General features: G+C 37.3%; 1 protein-coding gene across 2 annotated transcripts in view; it reads right to left on the bottom strand.

The window, feature by feature from the left end:
* Positions 1 to 11,350, bottom strand: part of EGLN1 (egl-9 family hypoxia inducible factor 1) — a 91,134-nt gene that overhangs the window by 4,823 nt on the left and 74,961 nt on the right. Inside the window, exon 5 of one of the 2 annotated variants that reach the window (XM_058309541.2) lies at positions 8,085 to 10,579. The exons of the other annotated variant lie outside the window; for it this stretch is intronic. Within the exon in view, the coding sequence (XP_058165524.1) occupies positions 10,515 to 10,579 (65 nt within the window). The 3' untranslated portion in view covers positions 8,085 to 10,514. Of the gene's footprint in view, positions 1 to 8,084; positions 10,580 to 11,350 lie in introns of those variants that run through there. 2 annotated transcript variants of the gene reach the window in all.

Raw genomic sequence — 11,350 nt, 5'->3', positions numbered from 1 at the left:
AGAACAGTTCGCATAGCCTGGGGTTTCAGGGGATGTTTCTTGGGGACTATCCAAGTTGAATCTTCTAGCCTGGTGTAGGAAGGGTAGAAAGGGTATTGCAAGGAAAGTAACAAGAAAAACAGAAGGCATATTCTACTGGGGGACTATAAGCTGTTTCATATGAAGAGTTAAAACGTGAGGGGTGGTCTGATAAGTCTGTATTTGCAGGTGCCCTGATCCCAATTCTCTTCTTTCTTTTTCTTTGACTTTCTTTCATTCTCCTTTTTCTCTTTCTTTCATTCCCGATACCCTTTGGGTCCAAATCTCCAACATGTGGTGCCCAAAGTGGGGCCTGAAGAAGTCAGTGAGTCTTCCAAATCAGTATTGGGAACTGCAGAAAAGACCTCATCGAGGGTCGTGTGTGACGTCCAAAGCATTGTGACTCGAGTCTTCTTTTAGGACCTAATGGGCAAAAGTCTATGATACAACCTTATGTGGGTAATGTTGGACTTAATTTATGGGGCCGTGTCCACGCACAGTGCTGATGTGTGCAAGGAATGCCATGCCATGCAGGGGTGTCCCCGGTGTACAGGAGCCCCATGTGCAAGGAGTGCACCCCGTAAGGAGAGTTGCCCAGCGCGAAAGAAAGTGCAGGAACGGTGCGGCACACACGGAGAGCTGACACAACAAGATGATGGCAACAAAAAGAAATAGATTACCATGCCACTGACAACAGAAGCAGACAAAGAAAAACACAGCAAATGGGCACAGAACAGACAATGGGTGGAGGGGAGGGGAGAGAAATAAATGAATAAATAAATCTTAAAAAATGTGAGGGGTAAAATGGCAGAAAGTGTAAGATTGTAAGGGGCAGACCTAGGTCAAGAGAATGTTGAGGGCAGGGATCATGTTTTCCACTTGACATAGTGCCTGATGATAAGCATGTTGGTTTGGATGTGGGTGGTACAGTGGCTTGGAAAGATTTTTAAGATAGGTAAGGACATGCTCCAGATAGGTTTTGATCTGTTCTTCCGGGGGCAGTATAGATTTCTGGAGGAACAAGGCCAGGGGCAGGGATGGAGAGAAGAGGATGGGTTGAGAAATATTTAGGTGGTGAAATCAGGAGAAGATGGTGTCAAGTTCTAGGGGATGATGGAAATATGTTAGCTGGTAAAAAAAACTTGAACTTCATTTTTAAATTGGAAGAAAAAATTTCAAAAACTGGGATTAAATAGACCTTTACTTCATCCATGTTAAAAATTTGAGAAGCCTTACTCCAATCTAGATGTTAAAATTGGTGGATCTGAGTATCTGGAGGGTAGGGTAGGGGTATGTCGGGAGTTCTCTGAATGGGGTTTGTGTTATTTTTGCAACTGTCCTGTAAGTTTGAAATTATTTCAGAATTAAAAGAAAAAACGCTTTTGAGAAGACTTACACCCTAAAGGTTCTGTTATTCCCCCACCCTCAAATCTGAGTCATCTCCATTTTTTTTTTTTCGGTTTGGTTGGTTGGTTTGGTTTATGTTTTCCTTTTTAAAGCAAATTTCTACCTTAATAGCAGAACTGGCAATTTCAGTTCAATTTTTAAATGCTTACCCCTCTTTTGGGGAGATGGGGTAAGGGGGAAAAAGAATTTCTATAAAAACTCGATTTTTTTTTTCATTTTTAAAAATCAAGTTTACACATTATCAAAACTAACTTTGAAGTTAATTTTTTTTTGGCTATTGTAGAATATAAATGCATGTCTCAAATGAAAACTCTAAGGTGACTGGGAACACACTATGACAAAAATGTTTTAAACTGTCCATTTATCCCATTGTCCCCAAACATTTGAGATTGTATTTTTTCTTCAAAGGTTGCAGGATTTTAAAAGTAATTAGAAGTGAAACAGCTGAGGAGGTATCTTCCTGCAAAATTAGTACCTGGCTGGGATCCTGTGTCTGTGGCTGCTCCAGGAAACAAAATAGAACAGTCCATTAATTCTGCTATTTAATTGAGGGGTAACAGTTTCTATCCATCTATCCATCCATCAGTCCATTCTTTTATCTATAGGTTTCAACACAGGACCTTGTACATGGGAAGTAGAGAGTCAACCAAGAGCTACAACTCTTTTTAGTCTTTAGCTCAGTTTTTTGTCCTTGGGGCTATTTGTTTCCTTTTTAGCAATTTTTTTGTTGATTAGCAGCATATCCATTAAGTGAGGTGAAACTCATTTAGACAAATATATCAAGTTAGAAAAGGGTGAGATGTGGAGATGAGTTCTGGCAACTTTTTTCTAGTACGTGACTACTTCTTTCCCACATATACTTTGAAATGGAAAGTAAAATATTTAAGGATCTTAAGTGACTGGAACCGTATCATCAAAATTTACCATGTTGTATAATGAAGCACGGAAACAAGGCTGTTTGCCTCCTTCAGTCTTGGTGTTAAAGCTACCGAGAGATTTAGCCTCCGTTTGGTCAACACTAGGTGGTGCTCTTGGTAAGTTAAATTTCTCCAGGAAAAAAGGCAAAGCCAAGCCGAAGAGACAAAAGAGAAACACTGGAACTATAATTACCAGTTCTGATTCACAGAAAGGAAAGAACAGGTTATGATCTCAAGTCCTGTAAGGGGACAAAGCAGGCCAAGAATGTGCTTGCTGGAACAAACAAGGTCACTTTAATCTCCCTAGAATGATTTTCAGATCACCTTTTATGCTGAACACCAAAATAATACTGCAGCCTTCTACCCAAGAAAGATCTAGTACCCAGAGCTGGCAAAACATGTTAATGCCCCACAGGAAGTCTTCCAGACAAGGCAGGACCCGTACTTTTCTACCACTTTTAAAATTCTAGTACTCTTCCTTTAAGGTACCTCAGCTGTTTCACTATACTTTTTGCTCTAGATTAGCCTGAAAGCTTCCTAGGACAAGAATTCTGTCCTTTGACTCTACCTGAGAGGTCTACTACAGTGAGCAGCTACCTTTTACCTTGGTGTTAAGTGAATGAAATGGTGAGGCATTTTTCAAGTCTTTTTCTTTTACACCTTTGCTTACTGATTGTTCTCCATACTTCTCTGAGGAATCAAAGGTTTAGTGTATTTTCAAGCTAGAATAGTCTTAAATCGCACATCATTCCCAGGATATAAGCATTCTCTGTGGACTAAACATATGGAGATCTGGATTTACATAAAAGAAACTGGGAAGGGATTTGGCTTTTTAAAAAAGTTCCTCACAGGATTCCATTATGTGATCTGTAAACATCTGAAACAACAGTTAAGTATAAATGTGTGTATAGACATGTATATATATAAAATACATAAATATAACTCATTTATAAAGATGGTTTCTTTTCCTTGTGTGTCATCTGTATCGTTGCATGTATTTGTAGATTGTTCATTTTCACTGCTATATATTTCATTGTGTAAATATATCACAATTCATGGGTGTGTGTGTCCATTCCTAATGTAACCCTTTTAAACTATTTTGTTGTGTCCTCTTGGGTGCTTTCCTTTTCTTCAATGTCCTTCATAATGTTGTCAGCTGAATCTATAAATTCCTTGGGCACTTTGTAGTTTGACTTGACATAATTTTGTCTTTGTCAGTCTGAATTATATCAACTCTTGTTTCACAGCTTCCTGTTGGCTTTTTTGTGCATTTTTCAGAGGGCTTTGAATTTCTCTAAATTCAGGTTTTAGTATCTGCAAAGTCCTTTTTAAGGATATTTCATTGAGGTTGGGGTGTTGTGACGGCTGTGTCAACTTGGCCAGGTAATGGTGCTCAGTTGTTTTGTCAAGCAAGCTCTGGGCTAATTGTAATACAAGGGCATTTCATGGACTTTAATAATCATCAGTGATTAGATGCATAGATAGCTGGTTACATCTACAATCAGCTGAGGAGTTCGCCATCAGCAATGAGTGACATCTCATCCAGTCAGTTGAAGGCCCTGAAGGATGACGTGATTTCACATGGGAGGTCTGGTTCAAACCCAGGACCTCCTTGACCCATGTGGAGCTGGCCCACATGCAGTGCTGATGCGCGGAAGGAGTGCCGTGCCACGCAGGGGCGCCCCTATGTAGAGGAGCCCCATGTGCAAGGAGTGCACCCCATATGGAGAGCCGCCCAGCGCAAAAGAAAGTGCAGCCTGCCCAGGAGTGGCGCTGCACACACGGAGAGCTGACGCGGCAAGATAACAAAAAAAGAGAGACACAGATTCCCAGGCCTCTGACAAGAATAGAAGCGGAAAGAGAAAAACACACAGTGAATGGACACAGAGCAGACAACGGGGGGGAAGGGGGAGGGGGTTGGGAAGGGAGAGAAATAAAAGAATAAAAATCTTAGGAAAAAAAAAAAAAAGACATGATTTCAGCATTTAGAAAGAATTCCCATCTCTACTTTGGACAGCCAGTGTCTCCTGGGGAATTCATGAGGGATTTGCATTGGAGCCCCTGGTTTGCAGCCCTCATTACCCTCTCCTCTTTGCACCAGTTTCTCCTTTGCATGACGCTCTAGTTTCGGAGGATTACTTTCCTGCTTATACATGCGTATTTTGTCTCCTGGTTATGCTGCAGGCATGGGTGATGGGTGACTTTATTTGTTCTCCTTGTTCATTTGCATGGTTCGTGGAAGATTATGAAAGGGATTTGGATATAGGCAACTGGCAATATTCCTTGGAAAACCAGAAGCCCAAACATCTGCCTCTGAACATAAACCAAGAATTTAACTAGATATTTCAGGAAAATTTCTAACATGAAAAACACAAAACAAAGAAAAAGGTTTAAATACTGGTTCTATTATAAAAAGATTATTATATTTAAAATATTTAGAGAACAAGGGAGCTCTTAAAAATTAAAAATATTATAGCAACCATGAAAATAAAGATTGTCCCCAAAGTAAAACAAAAAGACAAATAGTAACTAGAAAAGAAAACAATACAATCAAACCCATAGGTCTACTGCCTGACCAACAGGAGTGCCAGAGAGAATGGAGAAAATGGAGGGGAGAAAATAATTTAAGAAAATTTTCCAAAAATGTGGGCATGAATTTAGAGTCCAAATGTTTAAATATGATGGTTGAAACAGGTACACACCAAGACATGTCAAATTACAGAGCACTGGGAAGAGTGTTCTATACACTTTTAAAGAGAAAAGGCAGATTACCTCTGAAGAATTAGGAGTACTCATGGCCTCATAGTTTAGCAGCCACAGTGGAATCTAGAACTGTGAGGCAATGCTTTCAAAATGCTGAAGGAAAATGATTCCCAAACTAGAATTCTACTCTCAGTCTGATTATTGTGTGCATAAAATGAAGCCTTTAGTCTCAGAAAATGTACCACCCAGACCTCTTTCACAGAAATGGAGGATATGCTCCACCAAAATGATTAAATCAAGAAAGAGGAAGACACAGAAGACAGGAAATAGGAGATCCAACACAAGCAAATGGACAGGGAGTCTCCAGGACCTTGGTGAAGGGAGAGGTACAAGGACAACAGGTGTGCACCAACCAGGGAGAAAAGGCGACCAGTCCCGATGGAAGGTTAGAAGCCACAGGGAACATAATGAAAAGTGAGACATTAACTTTAGGCGGAAGGGAAAAAGATGTGGCTCAACCAACTGGGCTCCCGTCTACCATATAGGGGGTCCAGGGTTCGATGCCCAGGGCCTCCTGGTGAGGGCAAGCTGGCCCATGCGGAGTGCCAGCCCGTGCTGGAATGCTGTCCTGAACAGGAGTGCCCCCTCCCCGACATGGCAATGCCACCCAGCACGAGAAAGCCGTCCCACACAGGAGTGCCGGCCGACATGGAGTGCTGGCGCAGCAAGATGACCCAACAAGAGACACAGATGAGAGGAAGTAAGAAGACATAGCAGAACAGGGGAGCTGAGGTGGTGCAAGAGAGTAATCGCCTCACTCCCACTCCAGAAGGTCCCAGGACGGGTTCCTGGAGCCGCCTAATGAGAATACAAGCAAACACAGAAGAACACACAGCAAATGGACACAGAGCAGACAACGGGGGGAGGGGGGAGAGTGGGGAGAGGAGGGCAGGGAGAAATAAATAAATCTTAAAAAAAAAAACTTCAGGGGGGAAAGTAAGTTGTGGAAGGAACTATAGTCATAGTTTACTATATGTCTCACCTTTGAATAACAAGTATTGTAATAGAAACACACTATTAATCTGATTCAAATTACAATACAATTATAAGGAGTGCTTTATGTGCAAGGTGGAAGAGGGCTGGAGATTCTCATATGGAGAAGTTAGTAGATAATGCCTAATATCAAGATGGTGCAATGCAGTTATGTTACTTAGAACAAATGGGGTAAAAACCCAAAGAATCATTTAAGAGAGTTGAAAATTTGTTTTCTCAGGGGAAGAACATAGTGGGCTACCATTTTTCTTAACAACCCTTACAGAAAAACTTGATTTAGCTATAGGTGCCTGTATAGCTTTGAGTTAAAAAAAAAAAAAAAAAAAAATCAAACAAATAGAGAAAATCCATATTTAAGTCCTGACTTTCTACCACCTACTAGCTACACTTCTTTTATCCTGTTTCAATTTTAAGTGGAGATACAGTTTGCTCTACTTTATATGTCTGGGATAAAACATGTAAAGACATTTTGTGGAACACCATAGGAATATAATAAATTTGGCAACTCTAATTTCAATGAGGGAAAAGACCTTTTTCAATAACTCTTTGACCTTTAGGATTACTTGTTGAGTTCAAAAATTGCCCATTCAATAAACAGAGGTTTAGCTACCTGCAGCTATCTAAGCTTTCCCTATTTGTGAAGTGTTTTATATTTAAGTGTTTTCTACTTATGGCACTATTTCCATTCATGAGGCCATTCCTTTTATCAGTCTCAGTGCTCCAATGGTATATCCATGAGCATCACCATTACTTCAGAAAAAGTTTATTTTGTTGATGATCATGAAAAGAATCTGCATAAAAAAACAAAAATAGAATCTGAGGAATGTATTCATACCCTAGAAGTCCAAAAAATTGTCCTTGAAGCAATGAAGACTGGTTGTTTACTTTTGCATGTTTATAAACTAATTGAAAAAAATTCAATATACAATTATAGTATTAGGTATATAGTATAAATATATATATTATCATTGCAGTCCATACCTAAAATATAGGCCTCTTTCTTGGACCATGTTCACCTTAGGAAATAATCTGACAAACTGCTTTACAACTAAACACCTATCAAGACAAGGAAAGCAAAGGACATACTCTTGTTTCTAAATGAGTAATATTTACAACTGATAAAATTATCACTTATTCAAAGCTCAATTATTCCAATTTTTTCCTCCTATAGTTATGTTATACTGTTAAAGGAGAAGGGAATAATATTTGTTGAAGGTGTACTATGTTCAATGCATCGTTACTTTACATATAATGTATTTCATTTAGGTCTCACACAACTATAAATTTGGAGATACTGTGCTTATTTTCAGATGAAAAAGACTCAGAAATCACATAATTAAGTGGCTGAGCCAGAACTAAACAGAGGTTTGCCATTCTGTTGGTATTCTTTTTTATTACACAACCTATTTTGATCAGTTTTATTCTCTAACTCATCTGCCTCTTACTGTAATACTCCCAACTATATTTCAGTACCATTCTCCAGATCCCTAAGGTAGGCCTGAAAATAACAAGATCACCACACTGAACGTTTAAAATAAGGGATAAACATTTATATTGCTCTCATCTTACATAAGACTCCTCTGTTTTATAGTCATTGACTACAGATTAAACTTTCTTGCACACGCATGATAGAACAACTATGACAAAGATAAATGCTTAATTCCCCTTCCTTTCACAGCAGAAGGATGATAGATATACTCAATAACTGTGAGTGTTAAAAGTAATTTTTAAAATCCCATTTGTCGAGCATCTAGACACAGAGCTCATAGCTCCCACTGACAATCCAATTACCTCCAGGATGTTTTTAAAATTGTTGGGACCCCTATGTTTACTCTTATTATTCATAAAAACTAATACCAAATGTTCTGGACTAAGCCAGAGAGGGGTAATAGAAAAGCACATAATCTGACGAAACAAGGCCTGTTAAGAAAGCTAATGATAAGTAAACGTTTTAAAAATAAAAAAAGACAGCTGGAAATAACCATATTTTTTTCAAGAACATTTATACTTCTTTTTAATTAGATTAGCTTTACAAGCAACTTGAGAGCTCTTTCATAATGAAACACTGCTTTTCAAATTACATGACTTTATAGGCTATCTGTATAAGAATCCTGAAATTCTTTGCCTGCTATTGAGAAAGGTCTTTGTTTTACAGCTTGTTAATGTGTTGAATAAAAACAGCATTATGAAGCTTTATCTTTAACCAGGATTAAACACATATAGGTCACAAATGTTTTAAATTTTGTTTTAAATAAGAGTCCTAATTGATGACAAGTTAACGGTCCCTCTAACATTAAATGAATAGATTTTAAATGATTATTAAAGAAATGGCTATTTTGATTTCTTTACCCTTTCACAATGATCTCCAAGCAGTTACATAAATTAAAAAAAAAAAATACACTACTTAAGACCTGTCTGTTAAGCACAACCCACAGATAGAATCTGATACATTGCACAAATGAAGTACACATTTGAAAAACATGAGGGCTCCCAAATTAAAAGGCTGTTGCTATACATCTTGAAAATCAAACAAACCTTCCATCAACTTAATACAATACCTACTAAATCTAAAAACGATAGCACTTTTGAGGTGTGGCCTAATGCAATGCATTGCACTGCACTGCATACCACATAGCAAAGACAACTTGCTCTCCTGGGTCAGGCTGGCAGAGGCACTTACTGTAGAGATGTTAAGTTTTATTATCTGGAACGAAGGAGAGGAAGTGGAACAAAACTGAATATGGGCAAGAAAAATAATACACTATAATTTCCTCCTGCAAATTCTAAATGCAATCACAATACTGAATATTTAATCCCACGCTAAATCCACAGTCAATTCCACTAAACAATTTTTTCATGTTTTGCATGAATAACAGCAATCTTTTAATGAAAATTACTGAGCTTTCATAGGAAAGTTCTCTAAGTGAATACAAGCTGTAGAGATGCTAAATCTTGTCGTAAGTTGAAATATACAGAAATATTTCTGTACACATATTATTTTGGCAAAGATGATCAAGGATACAGATAGAAAACTTCTGTGGGCAAGGTCTTTTACCCATAATTCATGTAAAATAAGGACACCCTCTGGGCTTTGTTAAAGAGCCTAGGAAAATGAAGTCTAAGACATCCATCCCAAATCATTCTTTAAATTACAGAAGTCTGGGAGGTCTTGTGTGATTTTGTAATAGTCCCTCTTTTTCTAACAGGTAAAGAAGAAAACCTTCAAAACATAATAAAAGCATCTGGTTTTGCTTTTTGTTTCATTTTTGATTTTTTTTTTTTAAACTAAACACAGTACTGATAAAAGGCCAGCGTCACGTTTAGGGAATGACTCAACAGTATTAAGTCACTAAACATTAAGCCTGTAATGACACATTTTAGTTTTAATGCTTGATACTATTCAACAGAAACAAGGTTCTCATCTATAGACAGGTCACAATAGTAGGGGAAAAAATGTAAGAGCAGATTTGGAAGTACAATCATCTTGAAGAGAAGCAAAAGGAAAAGCCTTAGAAAAGGGAGACATTAACTTCTAAATCTATAGGAGACACCTGAAAGCCTAAGAAAGCCCTTTATTTTAGGAACTTCGTGCTAAGACTAATTTCAAGTTCACTGAGTGCCTGTCACTTTGATTAAAAGAAAAATTTTAACCCAAATGATAAATCCTTCTGTGTATTTTTTTTTCTTGTAAAACATGAACTAAAGATTAATTTATTTATAGTAGTGACATTTTTTAGTTATGTTTTGTTAATAACTGTCCTAAAAATAACAGCAGCAATCTTCAAAGAGTTCAAATTAGTGTAATATATGACAACAAAACAATCAGATATTTCAGTTGATAATTAAAGTGCTCCTTTTCTTACTTTTAAGTAAAAAGAAATTAATCATCAGTCACTGGCAATAATCATTCTAAGAGGTCTTTTAGGGCAAAATTTAATAGTATGAAGAGGTTTACAAAAATAGATTGATGCTATTTTGGGGAATAACACTGTAATTTTTCTCAATTTATTTTTGATAAATTGTACCTAATCATACAAAAATTACCCCAAATTCAAGCTTGACTATATAAAAAAGGGAGAAATAAAATGAACTCAGCTGACAGATCTGGTAAAATATAAGAATGAAAAATTCTACATAGGGCACTTATTTCATGTCCAGATGTAAATACCATTTTCAGCTGATAGCTTACATCCTTCCCATAAGCAATCACAGATCTGCAGTACAATCATGCAGTACAAAGCCATAGCAGTCAAGATCTTCTGTTTGACGCAACACAAAAAAAGTTGTTTGTTTCCTTATTAAAATGCCACCTGGTTGTCTATTTTTCTTTATCCCATTTATTCATATTCACAAGTTAACAAACAGCATCAACAATTATTGTAGGTGAAGAAGTGGGGTATTGCTGGATAAAAGGCTCTATAAAACATCTTTACTGATTGAATCAGAAGGTTTATTGAGTTCAGTCCTCACACCTTTTTCACCTGCAGAGGGGGAGAAATAAATGATTCATTAAGGAACAGACAGCCTCTGCTACTGCTTCCCATTTAATTCCTCTAACATTATAAGCAATATTTCATCTTAGCAAACATCATCTGAGAACTATCACTCTTATACTTCCAAATGCTATCCTCAGCATTCTATTATGATGAATGTGTTACTTAGAATTAGTAAACTTTCAAAAGCCAAAAACCATTCTCTATACAGAGAGAATGATTTTTGTCTCCTTTTTTATTTTAAAAGCAATTTGAATTACTAAAAAATTGTAAAAGTGTGAGCTTCACTGACAGCACACTACTGGGCTTCTGCCACAAATAATGGTTTTTAAAAATGCACAGAAAATAAATGCATGTACATCCAATTTTTGTATTTCTATAAAAGGTTGATGTGGGATTATCAATGGCTCATGAAAACACAGCTAGTTAATCAGAACTATGAATATGAGCAGACTTCTGGAGATATAAGGTAGGGTTAAAGAAAAAGACAGGTAAGTGGTCCATCAGATGGAAAACTAAGACCCACTACTCTAGGAGAAACAGGTCAAAACTAAGGGGTGGCATACTGAAGGAGCTTCAGCTTTAGTACACAAATGTGTTGACCTATGTACACCATATGGAATCTACATGCCTGTCTGATTTTCCAATCTTGGCATTTCAATTCATCTATTTTGTATTAATTTTCTCATGCCCACATTCAACATGGAAGACCTGAGATACTCTTTAGAGCATGTAAGTTTAAAAGGGAAAGGATATTAA

The sequence above is a fragment of the Dasypus novemcinctus genome, chromosome 13, assembly GCF_030445035.2.
Source record: "Dasypus novemcinctus isolate mDasNov1 chromosome 13, mDasNov1.1.hap2, whole genome shotgun sequence".
Taxonomy (NCBI): Eukaryota; Metazoa; Chordata; class Mammalia; order Cingulata; family Dasypodidae; genus Dasypus; species Dasypus novemcinctus.
This window is presented reverse-complemented; position numbering and strand designations above follow the sequence as displayed.